Here is a 21860-nt window from a genome sequence, read left to right as displayed (position 1 = left end):
AGGGAGAATGACAGGGTGATTTTTAGAAAGGGTGGTCAGGGAAGGCTTCCCCTGAACAAGTGAAACTAACAGTTGAGCCAAAAAACCTTAATGAAGTGAGGAGCCAGCCATGCAAGTATCTGGAGAAGGTTCTAGGCAGAGGGAAGAGGAAGGTCTTGAGCCAGGTTTGAAGACTAGCAAGAGGTTAGTGTAGCTGGAAAGTGATTCAAAGCAGGAGAAGCACAGGAGATGAAGTAGGCGAGGTGACCAGAGGTCAGATCACGAGGGCCTTGCAGGCCGTGCAGAACATGTTGCCTCTTCCTCTTGGGTGAGGTTGGAGCCTTTGGAGGAGAAGGACGTAGTCTGACTCAGGTTTAGAGACCCACTCTGCCTGCTGTATCCTGCTGTTTCTCTGCCACATAGTAGGTGCTCAATAAACATCGGTGGTTATCATCACTGTTTTTCAGCCTCACCACTGGACCCTTGAGCTCACTGAAGGCAGGGACCAGAACAGCCATCTCGCACCTAGTGGTGGTGCTAAATATTTGTAGATAAACAAATGGTTGACTCAAGCATAAACAAGTGAGCAAGCAGGAGTGGGTTTTGAGGACGAGACTCACACCCCAGAAGAGTGGATGGGGTGTGCAGCTGTTGCAGTGAAAAGGGAGCATGCCAGTGGCTGTGTAGCAGAAAGAGCAGGTAAGCACCTGTTGTAGTAAAGTACCATTGTCCAGGACCTAAGGGCATTCAGGATGCAGCTGGGCCCAAATTTGTATAGCAGGAGCCAAAGTGGACCTGCCACCCCCAGGCACAGGCCAGGCAAACCACATGGGGCACCAGCTCCCAGGACTGCCAGGATGCTTAGAGGCTCACACTGATTCCCCTGGGACCATCAGGGACAGGCCTTTGGCACAAAAAGACACCCAGAAGGTACAGCCCAGCCAGACATTGGTTCCCAAAATTCTGGTTTTAGGTGGTATTTGGAGGTGGCAGAGGTTATGGGCTGGGGCAAACATGGAGGGCTTCCTGGAAGAGCTGCAGCCTGGATGGACAGATAAGGTTCCCACTGAAGATACTGGGGATCTATAAGTGCAGACACTCTCCTCCCTTTTTGCCAGCTGCCCGGTGAGATCGCCCCACCTCTGAGCCACAGTGGCTGCCCCTCCCCACTATCCCCAGGATAATGCCTGGGCTTGGTGGTCAGAGTTCCTGTTCTCAGAAAGTGGCCTCAGCCTACACATCCAGCCTTGCCTCTCCCAAGCAGCCACACCTAGGGCACAGGCTGTGCCCTAAACACATCATACATTCTCATACTCCAGTGCCTTTGCTCATGCTGTTTGCTCTGCTAGGAATTCCCTTCCATAGGCCTACTTTCTAAACTCCTGTGCATTCCTCAAAGCCCAACTCCAGTGTTCCAGCTTCAAAGAAGTCTCCACCCTCTGATCCCACATCATCACATACAGTTAGGGTGAACTGTATACCAGGCTGGACTTAGTTGGGTTCTGTCTCCTTGAGGTGGGCAGTGAGGCCTCTTGCCTGGTGTGATTATTAGTAGCGACCCCTTTCACTCCCAGATGTGTTCCAGCTGGACGACAACTTATGTGGCCACCCTTCATCATCCCCACCCTTCTCCACCCAACTAAAACCCTTTGGGCAGGAACCATGCCTTGTTCTTTATTTTGTCAGAGCCTAGCATAGTACCCCGACTGTAGATAAAGTCATCCCCTCACCCCAGTAATTTTTTAGATGTTGGATACTGAACCACATTGGGTAAAACAGCAGATGGACGGGTCCCTGTTCTCCTGACACATGTGAAAGGGGAAAGAAGATAAGAAAACAAGATCATTTCAGAGAGTTACAAGTGACATGGAGAAAATCACCAAGGGAAGGAAGAGATGGGGAGGAGGGGAGGATTATTTTAGACAGGCTGGGCAGGGAAGGCCTCTGAAGTGGCATTTGAGGCCTGAATGAATTGAGGGAGTCAGAGATGAAACTATCTGCAGGAGGAAAATTCCAGAGAGGGAAAAACAAGTGCTAAAACCTGAGGCTGGGCATGCATGGTGTGTTTAAGGAGCAGCAGAGAGGCCAGTGTGGGGGGAGCAGAGAGCAAAGGGGAGATCAATGGGCGATGCGGGCAGGGGCCAGAAAATGCAGCACTTTATCATCTGCAATAAGGAATTAGGATTTTTTTTTTAAACCAATGGAGGGAATGGGGGAGTAACATGATCTAAGTTATTTTTTCCCCAGACAGAAAGGTTTTTATTTTTTCATCATGCATACAATGAAGACAAGTGCCACAAATCCCCTTAATGATTGGACAAAGCCATCTTAGGACTATAGCACTGTTTACAAGCAGTGATGTCAGTTACAGTGATGTCAATTACAGCACGTCTACCAGGGCACAAATTCAAGACTATTAGAGTTACAGATTTCTTTCTGGAGGTTATCCTTACAGAACATGGTAATAACTTCCAGTCGTAAGTCCCACAAAACCTCCTTATTCAAATTCCACTCCTAAGTACAGAGTTATAGTAATAGGCCACAGCAACTTGATAACAATTGTGAATAGTCACGTAAGTTTCCAAACAGCACAGAAGAAGTACATTGACAATCCTGTGAAAGTTCTCAGCTAAAAGCAACAAGCAGGCCTGCGCAGCTCAATACCCCCGCGAGCTGAAACACAGGAAAGGATGCAAAGGGTCTGATTTCAAAGCAGCAAAATAAAAAGCATATAGCATTAGCTTTCTATATACACTTGGTCAGACTGAGAGAAAATCTCTAAAGCTGCAGTGTTCTGTTATTCTTCTAACTTACAAAACACTGGTGAATGAAAAAAGCAAAAATCAGGGGCTCTCCTACCATCTCTCAGCCATCTGCCTTTTCAGCTGTCTCCGGCTCACTGCACTCCCCTGCCAACAGCACCCTCTCCACTGTAGGGCTCCCCAGGCCCTGGGGAGCAGAAGACAAGGACTTCCACGGGAAGGGGTCTGGGGTGGTCACCACACCTCCTTCCCTCAAGTGAAATGGACACAGACAGCCCTGCCAGGCTGGTGGGGGGACTTGGAGGGGAGTGGCAGCTCAGCTGTTGTACCTATAGAAACCCATGACGGTGCGCTTCAAGTTAGTGATAAGTTTAAAAAAAAAGAAAAGAAACCCATGGTGAGTTTGGACCTGGTGGAGGAGGAAGAAAGAGTCGGGGGCTAATGTTAGTCTAAAAGAACACAGCATAAAATGAAATGATTAACTAGTCCTGCCCCTGGCAACTTCCTGGTCTCTTTGTTCAGCAGCCTTTGCACTGTCCCCTTTTGAAGATTCTAGGCCTTGCTGAAGGGGGTGGGGCATGGGCACAGAGCGGGCAAAGAGAGCGCTGCAGTTTACAGGACCAGCTCTCCCTCTCTGGGGACAGACAAAGGGAGGCAAATTCAACAAGAAGGTCTGTCTACTTAGCTGTGTGTAAAAAACCTTGCTTCTTCAGTTGTTTTTGTTTCTGAGCCATCACTTTAAAGAAAAATGATGTGAGATCTGGGCAGGTGTAGACAAGCCCCATGACCAGAAACCCCCTCCCCAGTACCCGCAACCTGGCAGCCTGAAAACATGCAGAGGCAGGGAAGCTGGCAAAGCGCCTGGATTTGGTGCAGGTCCAGTAACTGGGGCTCAGAAAGGTGGATTCCTGGAAGGGATCCCATCCTTGTCCGTGTCTTGAGCACATGCCCAGATACGCCAGCCTGGTAGAGTTCCTGGGGGATTAGGGGCTCTCCTGGGCATTGGCAGGTGGCCCACCTGGGTCCACAGGCAGTTCTTGAGGTGCTAGTAGATCTAGGAGCAGGCAACAGGGCTGATGATAGCCCAGGCAAAACTCATCAGAAAGGTGACGGCCAGGCATTGGTGGGGCACAACACGGACCTTCACAAGCTGATAGCAGGCTGTGATACAGGACCAAACAGGACAGGAAAAGCAGTATGATCACAAAGAATGTGCTGCCACATGTTCAAAAGTCCACTTGGTGGTAGCCTGGCCCGTGCTTCTGAAGTCATGGAATGTCCAAGTCTGGTTGGCAGCCGGCACCAAATGCACACCCTTCATCTTGGGTAATGAGATTCCGCTTGCCACACCCAGTGTGTGGGGCCACCGTGAGCACAGCCAGCACGAATATGAAGCCCAGCATGCTGTGGCCTTGAAGCAGTACGCCTCGAAGAGGGACTGGTCTTCCTAGTGATGACTTGTGGGTGCCTGTGTCAAAAATGGGCGGGAAGGCCACTGTCATATAGATAGGTCCAGGCCATGAAGATGATGGCAGTACACATCCACAGCATGGAGTGCTTGGTGTGGATGCAGTGGCTTATGACAGTCACATGATGTTGACCCAGAACTGCATGAAGGCCATGTGGAAACAGTAGAGACTGGCCATGAGGGCCACAATCTTGGAGTTCAGTCCACGAACATGCAGAGGAGCCGGTGTGCACAGAACAGAAAGCAGACAGCAAAGTGCTCGCCACTGGCCTAAGCCCAGGTCCACAGGTGAAAGGGGGTCTTACGCAGGCACCACATCCTAGGGCGGGACTTAGCCAGACTGGTATCCGTAGGGCCTAGGAAGGGCATCTCTGGGCCACCTTGCTAGGCCTCCCCTGGCTCTGTAGGACCTATCCCCCAGCAGGTAGTACTGCAGGGGGTTGGGCCACAGTTCATCTTTAATAATCTGGGCAACCCTGTCGACCTCTGGGAGGCTGTGCTGTGAAAACCAGCTGAAGAAGCTTCGGACGGTGTCCCGGTTCCTGTGTACCAGGGCCGGAGGTTCCTGGCCTCGGTGCCATCGGATAGGAGTTGCAATACACACCACTTGGCCGGAGGATCTGCACTCGTACTCCTTCACTATCACCTTGTTCCGGAAGTAGGGGTTATTCCAAAAGCGGAACTTGAACTTGCAACCTGTTCTGGCGTGCCTGAGCTCCCTCACCTCCAAATTCATCAAGTAGCAGAGCATGTCTTCATCTCGGGGGCTAATCAAGGCTGACAGCTGCTGGTGGTTCAGGAAGGCAGTGACCCAGAAGCCAGGAATATTCTGGATGATGAAGCTCCTACGAGCTAGGTGCAACCTGCGCATCCGCCCTAAACTGCGCTGGAGCCCGAGGTAGGCCCTCTCGGCCTGGGCACGCACGGCCTCCAGCTCCCACTGGAGGTCCACAATTAGGCCATCAAGGTTCACGGGGGCCGGGGCCTCAGGGGCCTCCGCGCTCACCTCCGGCTTCTCCTCCCCCACCTGCTGCTTCTCCATCTCCGCGGCCTCCTCCATGAAGATGGCGCCCTGCTCCGTCGTCACTTCCTCCGTCTTCCCGCAGGCTCCCGCCCGTGCCCCTCGGCCCTCTGCGCCACAGGTTTCTGGGGCCTCGTCCCTGACCAGGCTGTTTTCCAGGCTTGGGGCGGTCGCCGCGGAGGCGGCTTCCCGGCGTCCGGGGATAGGCGGGGCAGTCCCGGGGCCCGCTGCGGGGCCGGACTGGCAGCGCTCCTCGGCTTCTCGGGCCCCGATCGCGGGGACCAGGCGCGCGCCCCGCTCCTGCGCAGGGCCGGGCTGCGGGTGCGCGGCGCTTTCCCGGGCTCCCGCCCTCTCGTCCGCCATCACCTGCGGGAGCCTCCGGCCGGGAGAGGCTCGCGGCTCGCGGGCAAGACTGCGGGTTCTGCGCGAGGGGCGGCGGCTGACGGCGGCTGACGGCGGCGGCGGCTGCGGCGGCGGCGGGACCGCGGTCGGGAAGCTCCGCCCCTCGCGCCCCTCACCCCCTCTGGGTGTGATTCGCCAGGGTCCCTCGGCCTGGAGGCCTGGCGGAGGGATAGGGGGCTGCCGGTGGGGACGCGAGCGCAGGCGCCAGACAGAGCTGGCCGCAGATTAGTCAGACGCTGGCCGTGGAGGTGGGGTACCAAGCAAGGGGCAGCATGGAGCAGACGCCAGGAGACAGGCCCCACCCCAGTCAAGGACAGTTATAACCTTCCCTTCACAGGCACCAAGCCGAGCGACTACTGTTACCGGATCTGCGGTGGGCGGGCGGGAGTCGCCCAGCTCCCACACTCGGTGGTGCTGTGGGGCAGCTGTAGAACACTTGCAGCCTTGCACGGGATAAATTACCCTGGCACTGCAGAGGGCTCAAGAGGTATCCCGTGCAAAGACTGACGAGACCCAAACTGGGAGCTACAGATGATGGTAATAATTGCCAGGCGCATGAAGGTGATTGAAATATTCATGTGGGGAGAATAAGCAAGGTCAGGAGTGGGAGGACCTGGGGCAAGGGGCAAAGGAGGGTCTTACGCCGCATACCAGGGAACAAGTGCGCATCGGCCTGGTTTCCCCCACAGGAGCTGGGTCCTCCTGGGCTGGTTGGCTGAAACCAGGCCGACCTTGCCTCACCTTCCAGGGGTGGGGAACCTGCGGCCCTAAGGAAACACGTAGCCTTCCTGGTCCTTAAGTGTGGCCTTTTGACTGAGTCCAAATTTTACATAACAAATCCTTTTATTAAAAGGGGTGCAGCAGAGGAAGATGAAGCTTTTCTTGCCTCCTTTGGTGCTTAAAAAAGAACAATGTTGAAATCAGAAGGCCGCAGGTTCCCCACTCCTGCCAGCTTAGGTAGGCTAAGGCTGGATTGGACCAGCCTCTAGTCCTTGATCTGTGGTCTCGGCTCCCAAACTTGTGAGGTCAGTACGCCTAATGCCCACTTCTGCCAGGAAGTCCTTGCCACCTCCTCCAGAAAGTCTTCGGCCTTCTTCTCCCTGATGGATACAACAGCTTCCTCATCTGAGCCCCCACACCTATACTGGGGTATACACCTGAGAGGGCAAGGTGGATTTCCTTGGGGTCCTAGCTGGGGTTCTGACCCATTGGGGTAGACAGTTGTCATTTGTCAAGTAAGCATAAGGTCAAAGAGATGAAGGGCCAGCCCACTCTACCTTCGTACACAAAACACCTGCACTTGTTAATGTCCCCCCACCCCCGCCGCGGGATCTTGGGCTGGACGCCAAGTGACGCGTGTTCCTTAGCTATGAACACTGGCTCCAGACCACGGGAAACTGAGGTCAGTCCGAGCCCTTAATGGGAGGATCTCAGCACAAGGGGTGGGGCCCAGGAACACGGCGTCTCCCTTTGTTGAGACTGGCCAAGCAATGGATGTCAGGTGAAGCCATGTCAGCCTCTCAACAGTTGGTCTGAGCCCAATGGTTGGGCACAAGTGTAGGTAAGGTCAGGTCCTAGGTCATCAGCTAGCTGTGAACCTCAAGCAGTGGGTGACTATGGTGGACATCTGTCTTGTATAACCAGCATCCATTCCTCATCTTAAGAGTACCCCAAATCTCCTTTGAGAAACCCCTCTTCCCCTTGTCTCAGCCTTATTCTCACTGGCTTATGGTGACTGCTTGTGGGATGGCACAGAACCCCATCAAGGCCAATGAAACAGGATGCTTACTGGGGCTTCTGTGAATAAAAGGAGTGGAGTCCTCTTTCCTGAGAGCCTGGCATCATGGCAGCATTCTATTCCTACACAAAGGGAAAACCTACTTTTTAGTGCCTGAAGATGAACTCACAAGTACACAAGATAGGGCCGAAAGAAATAGGAAGGAATGCTAAGGCCAATCATGTTTGAGCTACTGGATCAAACCTAACCTAAAGACTGCACTGCATGTGGTATTTAAAATTTTTGTTTTGTTTTGTTTTTAGAGACAAGGTCTCACTCTGTCACCCAGGCTAGAGTGCAGTGGATGATCATAGCTCACCGCAGCCTCAAACTCCTGGGCTCAAGCAATCCTCCCACCTCAGCCTCCTGAGTAGCTGGGACTAGAGGTGTGCAACACCACGCCCTGCTAATTTTTCTTATTTTTTGTAAAGACAGGGTCTCACTATGTTGCCAGGCTGGTCTCAAACTCCTGTCCTCAAGTGATCCTCCCACCTTGGCCTCTCAAGCTGATAGGCACGAGCCACTGCGCCCAGCTGTGGCATTTTCAGTTACATGAAATTTCACTGTTTAAAGCCAATTTGATTTGGGTTTTCTGACCCTTGCATCCAAGATGATTAATTGATAGGATGATGCCACTTACCCCAAAGACATTCAAATAAGATTTTTAATTTCAAAGTACAAAGCTTGTAGGTGTTAATGGGAGAGGATGTTACTGTCTACCCTACACTCACCATCATCCACTCATCCACTCACCTGGATGCTAAAGATGTCTGAGATTCCAATTCTTCCCAATTCCAGGCTCTCTCCAACCCCTTCCCAATCAGACAGGTTCACAACTTCCAAACACATCATTCAGAAGTTTTTAATAAACAACTTCATTATAAAAACTTTTGAAAATGTAATTCTGTAAAACATTGAAAAATCTACTTTAACAAAGATACGCCCTGTGCATTTTCTAATGGCACTTATATTTTACAATTTAAAACCTTGTTTTATATAAAGCCAAAAATACTCCAAGAGGTTATTCACTGTGTTTACAAAGTGCTAGAAGATTTTTGTCTTGTATTTTTCTCTTTAAATAATCTGGCGTTACAAAAGAGTGGCTCCAAAGCCTTGACCGCTGGTAGGGAGGGAAGAGCATGAGAAGTGGTGTTTCAGGAGTTCTAGTGCCAAATATGCAGAGGTGGAGAGGTGCCTATGGGCAGAATCAGCTAAAGGAGTCAGCTGACACACGAAGCAACTGGAGTGGAAGTCTTCCAAACCTCTTCACGGAGGCACCAGATTATCACGGTGAACACCCCTTTCCCCTCGCCACAGACCCTACTCTCCAGTGGTGAAGGTCACGGCCAATTCCTTCCACAGCAGGTTCAGAGCTCCAGGAGAGGCCAGGGTGGGGTCCCAGAGGAATCTGGACTTTTCTGGCCAACACCTGCCTAAGGCAAAGTTTCTTATTACATAAATATCCTTGTTAAAAAGCAAAATATTGATCCTGTACAACATAACCTGTTAAAAAATCGTGCTTAAAAACAGCTCCTAGATAAGAGGGGGGGGTGGAAAGAGGGCGGAGAAAACAGCTACCAAAAAGGGAGGGTGGGATTTAAAGGGCTACTAGGGAAGGTTTAGGGTAGTGGGAGAATTCCAACTTAGGACAATATCTATGAGCAAAAAAGTAATCAAACCTGCTTCCCGAGTTTCCATTAACAAAAGGTTGAAGGGAAAAATTTCATTGGTGCTCCTTTCCCTGCCTCCCACCTCTTTAAGATGGTGCAGAGATCTTTTGAGCTGATACCTGGGCATGTCATCCCTTGCACTCAGCCCTGACCAGCTACTGTGTAGGGTGGGAGGTGCCTGCCCCACTGTTCAGGACAGCTCATCGCCGACAGGTGCTGGGGAAGGGGGGACATCACTCCTTTTTTCTGGTCCCTGATTGGTCTTTGCCACATGCCATGGCTCCTGTCCTAGGCAGATGTCCCTCAGGCTCTCATGGCCTCAGTAAAAGTACTGAAGTGAGTCTGGGTACTGAGTGTAGGATAAAGCTACTCTTATCCTTTGAACAACTAGGCCAATAAGGCTTTTTTTTTTTTTTTTTTTTAGTTTTGGGAAGGGGAGTTTAAGAAATGGCTGGGTGGCTATGGTCCGAAAAAGAGGTAAAGGCAGGTAATATTCCTCTGCACCAGCAAAATTCACAGTGATGGGAAAATTCCTTGCGGGTGGTGAGGGCATTGAGGGAAGAGGGAAGGAGACACAGGATGAAGGGAAGAGACAGGAGTGGAGGGAAGGCAAGAAGGCAAGATAGGAGGTGGGGGTAGGCCCCAGTGACAAGGTTTTAAATAGTTGCTTTGCTGGTTCTGAGTTTCCCAGCATCTCTTATGGGGAGAAAAGAATTCAAGGGAGGGACAGGAAAGAACAGGCAGAGAGGACAGGACTCCTCTAACAGCCCAGGACTTTATATTCTGTGGCCAGAGGCCCATTTGCCTCTACAAACTGAGGGTGCAGGGAAGGTGGCAGGCAAGGGAAGGAGGGTTGTGGGGCTAGTGATGAAGACCAGATACAACAAGGAGAATGGCAGCAATGAGTCCCACTTGGATTCTCACATACCATTTCCTATAATACGAGTCCCAGTAACATGCACAGCATGCAGGAGGTGTCTGCGTACCAAGGTAGACGCTTTTTAAAATAAACCTTAACTAGTCCCTGGGACTCACTGAAACTAATATTTAGAAGCAAATTGCCTAGTCTGATTCTAACCTTGCCAGACATTTTTATATCTGGTTTTGTTTTTTTAAAGGTATCCCAAACTATCCTGCCTAAATCAAAACATGCTTACTCACTCGACATTGCTTCCCGTCAAGGGCCAGGGAGCTAAATTTTAAGGCTTTCACCTCAAACAGGAGTACTGGCCTAGGCTGAAGCAGAAGCCTGAGTCTTGGACCTGCTCAGTTCCTGATAAAAAACCAAAGTGTGTCTAGACAGAAGCAGGGTGGGGAGGACTGGTGGGAGGCTGAGGCAGTTCCTTGGTAGTTTGTCCTGAAACCCTAGTGGAGAAGCCAGCAACAGGCACTCAGTGAGAGAAGTGCCCAGAACCTGCTGGCTGCATCTGTAGGAGTTAACAGTAAAGAGGTAGAAGTGTGTTTCTGAATCAGGTGTCTCAAGAGGGTCCCACAATGGAGGTCCCTGAGGTGCCTCCCTTCCACGAGTGGGAAGTGCGAAGCCCAGGCAGAACTGAGATGAAGCAAGGATGGGGTTCGTCTGGGTTCTGGGCAAGGGCTTTGCTGTCTGTAGCAATAAGCTCCCCAAGTCAGAAGAGAACTAATCATCTGTTGCAAGAAACCTTGCTGGATATTAGAAGCAAAACTGAAAGGGGCCACAAGAAGGTCGAAGTTCTTTGATGGAGAGCAGAGAAGCCTATGCGCAGTGGCCTGAGTCCATGGGGACTACAAAGTGGAAGAGACAGAAGGGACATTGTGGCTAAGAAAAATTTTGGTATGGGGGGCAACAATGTACTTAACTAACTGCCCAGTCCTAACTTTCTGAAAACTCTTCTTCCAACAATTCCACAACTTCCTGGAAAAGGGACAGATAGGAAGGAGACAAATGAGGGGCTCATACCCTCTCCTTTGCTATCCACTCCAACCTAGAACCCAGAGTCCCTCCTTCCAAGACTAATAACAACAGCGCATGATGTTCAGAGTGGGGATTAAGGAATGGGGAGGTGATAGAAGTATGCGTGCCTTTCATTTCTTCCCCTTTCCAGTTCAAAAGGAGGACGAAGGGGTCATGATGTACTTGGAGAAAAACAGAACTGCAGACCTGTGGGAAAACTGCTCCGATCTTCTTGCCCGTCTCCTGTGGACACTGCCGAGGAAGGCAGGAACAGATGCAGTCATGGAAGATGGCAGAGACTGAAGCAGTCCAAAGTCAGTTTATTTCCCCACGGGGGAAAAATGTGACCTCAAGTGAAGAGAAGTCAGTAAGACCCGACTCCGCCTTGTAAACAGGGCTCCAGTTAACACCAGGTACCAAACGGTTCAGGCTGGTGCCAACTGGAATGGACTGGTGGGAATGGATTCACGGTGTGTAAACAGTGTTCACTGCAATCATTCTAAGGCTAACAGCTTGGCAAGGGAGGTGAAATGGTGTATCTGAGGCGACTGTGTAAACGGTACCGTTGCTGGACAACACTGACTGGAAACGGAGGTGCTGGTACAGTAGGGATGGGGAGTGGTCGGGAAGAACAGAGGCTCTCTCTCCTGTTAGTTGGAAGCAGGCGATGGAGCCAAGTGACCTTCTACAGCAGGGCCTGACCAACTGACTGCGGTGGGGTCTGCAGGTTAGGACCAGAAGGCGGGCTTCTTGGGCGATTTCTCTTGAGGTCATCCAAGACGAAACCCTCCGTGTCTCCAAGAGGCCTCCCCCTTCTCCAAAGAGGAGGAGGTTCTGACGCTTTGGAGAGGAAGAGGACTAAGTGTGGCTCCCGATTCAGATCAAAAAAAAAAGTAAAAATACCTGAAGTCCTATGGTGTGAGATCTTTTCACGGGGTTGGGGCTCAAAGCTCCTCCTGGAATGAATCCTGGAGCCTGAACCCCCAAACCAAGTGCTCCATACAGACACTGGAATTTTTTCTTTTTGAACCCAGCTCTGAAAGCTCAGCTGCCTTCATCGGGGACACAGACGGGGTGGGTACTATGGCTCCCTGACAGAGCCAAAGACTGAGCTGCGGACCTCCGTGGGGGCTACTGGAATGCTTGGTGGAAACGAGGCAGGGTGGTGCTACTCAGGCCAGAGGTGAAGACAGGAGGCAAGGAGTGCAGAGGCCCAAAGTTCAGTGGTCCCCCAGTTCCTGGGGAATCTTGAGGCTGAGCTTGCAAAGTGGTGAGCAGGGGCTGCGCCTCAGCCTGGGAGTAGCCCATGACCAGGCCTCCTGTGGCCCCAGGCGGGTTACATGGGGGCAGGTTGAGTGGAAGAAAGCCCAGTAAGTGGGAGAAGTCCACATTAGCAGCGCAGAGGGCCTCAGAGAGGTTAGCGGGGCTCTTGGCGAGCAGTGCTTCATCTAGGAGGGCCGCAGCTGCCGCCGGCTGAGGTGAGGCGGGCTGGGGTTCAGCGGATGAGAGAGACAGGTTTCCAGGAAGCTCCGCCAGAAAACTATCCACCTCCACTTTGGGCAATTTGTCGGGCAAGTATGAGGTAGATCCAAGCTGGTATTTTGGAGGGAGCTGAGCTGGGGAAGAGATAGGTGAGGATTCCAGAGGGTAGCTCATACCCATGGGCAGCGTGTTGTGCACCAGGGAGTGTGGCACACCTGCACTGGGCACAGTAGGGATGTGGGCGCCATACATGCCCATGGGCAGCATGCCAGGAAAGGCCTTGGCCCCCATCACGTCCCGAGAGGCCATGCACAGCACGGGACTCAGCTCTTCCTTCACGCTAACCGTGGAGCTGCAGCTGAGTAGGCCTAACATGTCCACTGGCTCTGTCTTGATCTTGAGCAGCTCCTGCGAGTGGCTCTTTTTGACATGACGCGTCAGGTGGTCTTTGCGGCCGAACCGCTGGGCACAGTACTGGCACAAGAAGTCCTTACGGCCTGTGTGCACCACTAGGTGCCGCCGCACATCCTTACGAGTATAAAACCGGCGGTCGCAGTGGTCACAGGGGTGCTTCTTCTCCTTGGTACCACCTGCTACCCGGCGTGAGTGGGCCTTCAGATGCTCTAGCAGGGCCTGGGTACTCTCAAAGGTCTGCAGGCACACCTTGCAGCTGAGGTCACCGCTGCTGGCAGCATGCATAGCCAGGTGGCGCCGGTAGCCCAGCTTCGTATTGTAATTCTTACCACACTCGGAGCAATGGAGGGCCTCTTTGTTAGGGTCATGAGTCTGCAGATGGTTCCGCAGATGGTCCTTGCGGTGAAACATCTTATCACAGTACATGCACTGGTGGGGTTTCTGGGCTGAGTGGGTGGCCATGTGCCTGGGGATCGGGAAGAGGGATGGGGAGAAACCAGAAAAGAGGGGAGATCATAAGGGCTGAATGGACAACCAATGTGTCCATTAACAGGAAACTAGATACAAAAACTATGGTAAAGCCATGTAATGGAATACCATGCCAACTATATTCGAGAGATATCCTTGCCCACCTGCAAAATCATGTATGTACTGCTATTCTTAGCAGCATCATTTGTAGTAGCAAAAAATCAGAAACAATCAGAACATCCAATCAATAGGGAACTGGTTAAATTATGATGTCTATAAAATAACTCAATTTTTTTAAAAATGAGGCACCTTTATATGTACCTACACGGCACAAACTCCTGAGACATACAGTTAAGTGGGAAAAAAAGCAAATCGGCAGAATAGTGCACGTAGAATAGTACTCAGTATGTAAAAAGGAGGAAAATATTTGTGACATTTGCTTGTCTATGCTTAAAACATTTCTGGAAGGATACACAAGAAACTGACATGACTGGTTGCCCTCATGGAAAAAACTAGACAGGTTATATAGGTGGGTATGATGGAGAATTTTCATTGTATAACTTTTGGTGCCTTTTTGAATTATGAATTATGTGAATGTATTTCCTTTCAAAAAGTTACATTTAAATAATTTTAAATGACACGAGAGAAAAGGAAATGTATGTATACTTTCTGATCTAGAATGAATTCCCAAGATATATAGGGCTAAGTCAAAAAAGGAAGTTCAATACAGTGCATGTAACATAATCCCTTTTAAAAATAAAAAGGGAAGGGAATATATGTTTGAATGTCTCAGGAAGGACACACAAGAAACTAGCCCCAGTGGCTGCCTTTAGGGAGAGGAACAGTAGCTTCAAGTGTAAGGACAACTCATTCTTCACTGAACGACCATTTGTACTATTTGAGTTGCTTGCCACGTAAACCAGTAACAGATTAAGAAATGTTTTAATGGTATGGCACCTCAGTGTCCCTTGGTTCACCTGCTCCCATCTGGTTGGAAAGCAGCTCCGAATGCAGGAACTGCAATCCACTACTTCACAGTGCATTCAGAATCAACTCAGCAGGCCCTGCATAAGCTGTCATTAACCTTGTCCTCCAGAAGAGGAGGCTGAAGCACAGGGCAGCCCCACCTATCAGTCAGTAAGTGGCAGAGGCTGGATTTAAACACAACCTTCTTGAGACCTGAGTTCACTCAGGTATGCCACAGCTGTCTCTAGCATAGCATCCCGTGGTCCTTTCCACCTGGAGGGTATCAAACATTACCCTCATGCTACATGTGCATGCTCAAGAGTGCTCATGGCCATGTGGGTTGCTATCAGCCTCCTCTGACATAACTGACATGGTAACATATAAAAGGGAGATGCTGAGTGATCCACAGTCCATTTCCCTCATTTTGCAGGTGAGGAAACTGAGGCCCAAAGAGGTTTAGTAACTCACCTAAGATCACACAGTGAATTACAGGGTGAAGTCAGGGCTCCTGCCTCCTGGACCAGGACCTTTCCTGCAGCATCCCAATGGCACCCAGACCATCACTAAGAAAGTCTAAGAGGGTGGCCCTGACTAGAGTCCCCTAAGATATAGGAGCACACGGAGAATGAAAGCATTCCTGAGGATCACAGAACTGTCACGAGGACAATCCTAACTACCACACTACCCTGCTGCCTATTTTAGTTCCTTCCTATCAACTGTTTTCCAGATGAGGAACTGAGGCTTTCTGTGGTCATCTTGTTCATGTATTTACTTGTTTACCGTCTGCCCATGCTATTAAGACCATAAACTCAAGGAGGGCCAGCACCCTCCTGTCTGGCTCACCGCTCTGTCCCTAGCACTGAGCACTGTGACTGGTACCTAGCCGGAGCTCAATAAATAAAAGTTGAATAGATGAATGGATGGTTGGATGATTGTGCATCACGGTGGTCTATCTCATTTGTAAAGGGCAAGTTCATGATTCCTCCAATAGAAAGGCAAGGATAAAATCAAAATTGCTTTCAACCAGGCCTCCCCTCCCCACCAAAGCAACCAAAGCTGCTCTGCCATATCTGCCTTACACAAGGGCTTTCACATTCTGTTTCACTTTAAGCAGCAGTTCTTGAGCTTCCATGTTTCATAAAAGCAGCTGGCCCAGTGGGCACCAAGGAGATAGACATAATCACCTGAGTAGCAGGCTGATTCAGTGGAAGAGGCACTGCAGGACCTAAGACACTATGTGATCTTGGGTAAATTATGTCCCCACTCTGAGCCTCCACTTTAAAATTTACAGACTAGACTAGAGGGTCTACTTTTCCTTTTAAAGTTCTAAGACTGATCCTAATTTCTGGCTAAAATTCTAACCACCACCTGACACGGGTAGGAAAAGGAGCATTGAAAAAAATGTTGAGTCTAGTTTGTTCATGGCTGCCTGATATTGTAGCCATCAGGTAACTAGTGTCTGAATCAAGTGATCTGAATAATTTTTAGTGAGTGATATCAAATGTTTGGTGTTTAGGGTACACTTGTGGGACAAATTAATCTTCACTCTTCTTAACTCCACTCTTTCCCACATTCAGCAGGCTGTCTCTGGCTTTGTCTTCTGGAAATGTCAGGGCAGGAAGAGATATAAGAGTGTCACCTACCTATACAGCTTGTATTTGGAGGCAAAAGCCTTGCCACAGTGTAGCTGAGGGCAGCTATACGGTCTCTGCTCTGGATGGGGGAGGCTGTGAGGCCTCAGCTTCTCCCCATTTGAGAAGGGTGTCCCCGAGATTTCACATTGGCACTTCACTTGACTCTCCGCCTCTCGGCCCCGAGGCCTGGGAACTAGTTTCCAGCCCACTTCCTCCTCCTGCTTTGCATCTTGAATCCAGGGGGGGACGCTGGTGAAAAATGTGGTCATGGCAAGGCTAATGGCGAAGGGCCATGTTATTCAGAAAGCCTCCCCAAGAGCTGCACACGGGCTCTCTGCTCCGTCACAGCCTCCAACGCAGCCTTCAGAAAACAATCTTTTCACCTGAAACATAGAACACCTGGTGTTAGGGAGCCTAATACCATGAGAACATAGGCTCTGGAGGCAGACAGATCCATCCTGTTCTAACCCCAGCCCTTTTACTTAGAAGCTATGTGACTTCCAGCCAATTATTTACTTTAAGCCAATCACTTACTTCCCTGGCTATTTCCTCACTTATAAAATTGACATAATAATCTCCTAAATCATAAGGATGTTTTGAGAATTAAATGAGATCATGAATATAAAGCATTCAACAAAAGGCTAGGTACACAGTAAGTGCTTAGTGGTAACTATTACTACTACCAACTATGCCAATAAGAAACAAGATAAGCCGAGAAACTAAAAGACTTAAAACTTCAAACTTTCTCTTCTGGACCTCACTTTTATATCCTTTCCACTAAACCTAGAGATAGCAGTTCCTCCTCTTCCTAATTACCCTAGCACCTCCTCATCCACTACTTTCCACAACTTTCCTCCTCATGGAGGTGTGAAGGCGCAATAAAATGCCCAAAAGGCAACAGAGAAGGAAGGAGAAGGCTTTACTTAGGAAATTTACATCCTGGAAAGTCAGCCCCTGCACCAGTTGTGTTTCTCAGCAGCACATCAACATCAGTAGGTTCTATCTGAGGTGGTAATAGCAGACTCTTAGCATTTTCCCTAAACCAGTAGTGGTCCCATCCTGACCTCTGGGTCTTGGGGCCCAGAACATGCTTCTTTAGCAACACCCTAAGGTGCTGAGTGCCCCCCTACAGACCCTCAGAGTACATACATACGCACTTCTCCATTATGAGCAGGTTAACATACTTGCATTGGAATTTAGTCTTCACCACCACACTCTGATTCTTTGAGGACTCATATCACATCTCTTTCATCTCCATATACTTAACATCTAGAAAAGGAATCTCAACTTTCTTTTAGATAAGTAAATTAGTACTGAATGTAAGTTGATTCTCAGGGACTAACTTATACCCAGAAGTTCTGGCTAAAACCAGGTTTGCAGCTCTTTCAAAGTGGGGAGCCAAAATCTTGAGGTCTGATTACTTCTCTTATTGAGGGAGGGAGGGGCTGGTACAAGGTGACACAACTCCTTTCCTGACACCAACTCAAAGAGGATGGGAGTTACCATACTGCCTCTCAAAAGGGGACAACAGACCTTCATTCATACTCACAAACTTACCGCAGATTACCAACTGCAATACAATCTACTTAACAGGGGATTCCCTTTGAAGGTATCATGCCAAAATTTGGTCACGAAGCTCTTCCATGTGAAGAGAGAACAGGGGGAGTCTGGGGATTGTCCACCAGAATCTGGGGAGGGCTCCAACTGCACAAACTAGTTGTGGGCCACAGAATGCTTGCTCAGCTCATTAGCACCTGCTGCTTACAGTGACCATTCATCCAACAGACTGGCCGTGAACGAGATGATGGGATCAGCGGGTTCATGCCCCAGAGAGCTTTGCTCATCATCAACATGGGCTATGTCCTGTTCAGGAACCATTCCTCTTGTTGAAGAAACATTGCAATGTAACATGATAAACATTTCCCCATCACGAGTGGAGATTTGCCTAGAAAGATCTACATAAAGGTGGCTGCATTTTGCATGAATCACATGCTGGGAGGGGTAAGTAGCACTAAAAACTAGTCCCACTTGAGCCTTCAAGTCATCATGGCATATTTGCCTACTTCACTATAAACCTCAAAGGCCTCTGATGTCTGGCTTTCATTGTTTAAGTCCCCTCCTCCTTCACAAGGGTGGAATTACCTGTTTATAATACCAGTGATTACTACACACCTTGGAATTGGGTAGAGAGTGAGCTCAAGTGTGCATGTTTAGTTTGGAAGGAATTATTCCTATCTTCAAAGTCAAATTCTGCTTCCCCTTCATATCTGAAATCATGCACCTCAGCCTCTGGAAAGTCGGGAATGGCAGTAGAGGGAAACAAGTCACATCACTTTGGCTAATGTGAGAGGGTAGCCTAGCCCTGGAAATTCCGCACGAACTCAGAAAGAGAACAGTATGTCCCCACCTCCCACACGTCCACCTCATCTGTTCTCCTGAACAAGCACAAACAAGACACAGCAGTTTAGCACACTGCTACTGAAAGAGTGAGTAATGGGCTTCTAGGAAAGAGGCTGCTGGTGGCTAAGAAGAGGTCACGAGGTTGTACTGATAGAACCAAAGGAGGAAAGTGGCAGCCATGTGGTTGCCTTGATCTGCATTTAATGGGGATGTGGCCTTAAAAAGAACCCTTCTGGGGATCTAGTCTGTCCTCTGTCTCCCTCTGCCCTTTGTCTGTAAACTCCTCTCTTCCAGAAGATTCCTGGATTTGTCTCACATAATCAGAAGGCCTCTTCCTTCAGACTTCTCCTTCCTCAGCAAAACTGAAAGAATTCTACTTCTCTTTCAAAGCTGCTCTTCTGGTCTCACATTCTAACCTTAACAACTATAGAGAAGCTGACAGAACCTGTTTCCATAAAACAAACACAATCCCTCCCAGTTACTGGTGTAACTCAGTATATTTTCAGCCTAAGATTCTTTCTGGTGACTGATCTGAAAGGGGAGGCAGCATGGAAAGAACCTTGGACTTGCTATCAGAAAAGCTGCCACTTACTGGCAGGGAAACCATGGGCAGGTTACTTTATTTCTCTGAACCTGTTTCCTCAATTTCTAAAATAGAGATTTATTCTCCTTACCTATAAGATTCTTACAGAGGATTAAGTGAAATAATGCTCTTATAAGTGTCTGACATAAAATGTGTGCAGAATACTTGCAGTGCTCTGAGGTCTGCCTCTTTTCCGCACGAGGCCTGGCCTGAGTAGTACTTCTTCTCCCCCGCTTTAATGTTACTTCTCAGGGCTCAGAGTGAGTTTACTTCCTTTCCCAACATCTCCCCAGAATGTAGTCTTCCCCTTTTCCCTCACAACTAACCCCCAGCACATCCCCTCTAACCAGTCTCTTACTTTACCTTCCTCCAGCACCATCTCCTGGGCCCGAGTTCTCTCTTGCCCAGATAGCCACTTTCTTATACCCTCTTCTAATAAGGCTCCGTACCCCAAATAGGAATGCTTGCTAAACACTACGTATGACCCTGGTTGGAAGCTGAAATGGAGACATATTGCTCCCAGCCTGTCCGTCTTCTGTTGCATGCCATGATGCCTGCTGCCCTCTGATGAAACTATAGTTTTTATGGTGTTACATCATCTCTATAGAAACTGCGTTCTTTCTCCATTATTAGCCTGTTTCCTCATCTGTAAAGCTAAAAATACTTACCTCACAGGCTTGTTGTAAGGATTATTTTAGTCAGGTATGCAAAGGGCTCAGCATAGGGCTTAGCCTGCTATAAGTGCCCAACAAAAGAGAGCTATTATCTTTGTCTTTGTACTGAGTTGCATGTTCCCACCTTCTGCCACATTCAAATTCTCACAATTCTCCCCCCACCCCCACCAAAAAAACCCAAAAAACATTACTGAGAGATAGCACTCCTGCTGCAAGGAAAGGGTTAACCTCTGAGTGTTCTTAACTAAAGAGACCCACAGAGGATTAACAGCTCCACTTCAGTGACTACCCTAAAATAGCTTTTATCCCTCCTGCCCAAGAACTACTTGGGGATCTGAAGAACTCAATTCAACACCTGCCGGAGGAAATACACCCGGGAAGGTTCTTGGGGTAGAATCTTCCCTTAAGCAGAACCCAAAATAGCAACTGGGAAACTATAAATAGACTTAAAGAGAAAAAAAAAACAGGTCCTGACCTGGGTACTAGAAACAAATCCAAAAGACACACTGGCTGGCTGGAAAACAGTGAGAAGGAAAGGGGGGAATGGGAATGCTGCCCACCTCATGCACGCACGCTCGCTTGCGCTCTCTCTCTCTCTCTCTCTCTCACACACACACACACACACACACACACACACACACACACGCACACGCACACTCCAGAGTGGTGGGAGAATTAAATTACAGGGAGGCTGGAGAGTCTCAATGACTTGCATCATTCCAAGAAACATCAAACAGGATTAGCAGGGGTTAGATTTACTCTCAGGCTGCTAGTTCTTCTGTCAGTGTAGATGGGCCCTCTTTGGAGTCCCTTTGATTCACTATTTCCTCAGATTCCTGCTGCCTCCCACTACTGGGGAGGCCTTGAGCAAATGGCTGCAACTCACCACAGCCCCATTTTCACAGGGAGGAAACCTGATTAGACACCCCTCTTCCTCCCAATTTGGTGGCCTCACCTTAAGAGGGAAGGGTTAGAAACCCAAGGCCAGACTCTATCACAGTCCAAGGCTGACAGGTGGAAAAACACACAAGCCAGGAGACAGGCTACACTTGCAGGTGAGAGCACCAACTCCCCCATGCAGCTGTCCCCTTTTCCCCACCAAGCTGGGACACAGCGTGGGACTTGATTTGCAGGAAATAGCCTGGCTCCCAGCCAGCTTCTAGACCACCCCACTGTGTGGGGGGAAAGGTTAAATTTCCCCAGGACTGGAGAGATGGCAGTGGACCGGTGCTGGAGAAAGAAGGGAAATTCAGGCAGGAGTCTGGAAGGGATCTCAGGGATGGGAAAGAAGAGCAAGTATGGTAAGGAATCATGAGCAAGTTATCTGGGTCTCTAAGGGACCCCCCGCCAAAAAAAGAGATAGGGGGATTCTACGGGCTGGAGAGCTCCAGGGGTTGAAGATAGCTAGGTAGCTGAAGATAGGCTGAAATTCAAGAGGGTCTCAAAATGGGTAACCGGATGGAAGATGTCTGAAGTTTGGGAATATGGTCATTGAGCAGGAAACTACAGGTAGGGCTTATTCGGGTTCTCCAGACCCAGGTATTTGTGGGAAGCCTCAAAAGGGGTTATGTAAGTCTGGAAAACGAAACAGGGTAAAGAGCGGATCTTCTGGAGCAGGAAAGGGGGTTATGTGGGTCCGGGTAGGCGTGTCTGAAGGAAGGAGCAGGTGCAGCTTATCTACGTCCCCCAGACCCAGGTCTCTGGTAAGGTCGGCAGCGCGTTATCTGGGTCTCCAGGGAACCTGGGGGTCGGGAGTGGGGGACTCTCAGGACTGCGTCTCCGGATCTCGAAAGAGAGGGGGCCAGTGGGGCTTCTTCGGGTTCCCCAGACACAGGTATCGAGTCCAAGGAGAGTTTTCGTCACCCTGGAGCCTATCTGGGGCCGGGTTGGCTCAGACTGGGCCCCCGGTTCGGGGTGTGGGCGACCGCGCTGAGGGGCCCGAGATGAGGGGCGCCACCGCTCCGCGTACAGGGCGCGCGGACGCAGCGAGACGGCCTCCCGCCCCGCTCCCCGCCGTCCCCCGGGGTCCTCGCCGGAACTCACCGCGCTCCGGGCCCCGCGCTGCGGGCCGGGCCGCGCTCGGGCTCCGCCAGGCCAGCTCAGGCCCCGGTAGTGGCGGCGGTCGGGCCATTGTGCGGTGCATTGTGGGAGCCGCGCGAGCGGGCGCTCGGGCCGGAGGGGGCGGTGCCGCGGGATCTCTATGGTCCCGCCCGCCCGCAGGCTAGAG

The 21860-nt window shown here is 50.1% G+C and overlaps 2 protein-coding genes across 2 annotated transcripts; both read right to left on the bottom strand.

The window, feature by feature from the left end:
* Positions 1–2246: 2246 nt before the first annotated feature.
* LOC105827614 (putative testis-specific Y-encoded-like protein 3) lies at positions 2247–5662 on the bottom strand. Its single transcript, XM_012665826.1, has one exon. The coding sequence runs from the start codon at positions 5591–5593 to the stop codon at positions 4541–4543; it is 1053 nt and encodes a 350-aa protein (XP_012521280.1). The 5' UTR covers positions 5594–5662; the 3' UTR covers positions 2247–4540.
* A 5650-nt stretch (positions 5663–11312) lies between these two features.
* Positions 11313–21822, bottom strand: PLAGL2 (pleiomorphic adenoma gene-like 2). Its single transcript, XM_012665824.1, has 3 exons — positions 21677–21822; positions 15986–16359; positions 11313–13374 (listed from the first exon to the last, which is right to left on the bottom strand). Exons 2-3 carry the CDS (start codon positions 16243–16245, stop codon positions 12144–12146), a joined length of 1491 nt encoding a protein of 496 aa, XP_012521278.1. The 5' UTR covers positions 16246–16359; positions 21677–21822; the 3' UTR covers positions 11313–12143.
* Positions 21823–21860: the final 38 nt, after the last annotated feature.

The sequence above is a fragment of the Propithecus coquereli genome, unplaced genomic scaffold (assembly GCF_000956105.1).
Source record: "Propithecus coquereli isolate 6110/MARCELLA unplaced genomic scaffold, Pcoq_1.0 Scaffold122, whole genome shotgun sequence".
Taxonomy (NCBI): domain Eukaryota; kingdom Metazoa; phylum Chordata; class Mammalia; order Primates; family Indriidae; genus Propithecus; species Propithecus coquereli.
The sequence above is the reverse complement of the archived record's forward strand: the minus strand, read 5'-3'. Positions and strand labels throughout refer to the sequence as shown.

Bases quoted from the DNA above. Each gene is read 5' to 3' on its own strand.
- LOC105827614 (XM_012665826.1), bottom strand. From the start codon at position 5,593: ATGGCGGACGAGAGGGCGGGAGCCCGGGAAAGCGCCGCGCACCCGCAG.
- PLAGL2 (XM_012665824.1), bottom strand. From the start codon at position 16,245: ATGACCACATTTTTCACCAGCGTCCCCCCCTGGATTCAAGATGCAAAG. The intron at 13,375-15,985 runs GTAGGTGACACT...CCCGATCCCCAG, and splicing joins TCCAAATACAAGCTGTATAG to GCACATGGCCACCCACTCAG.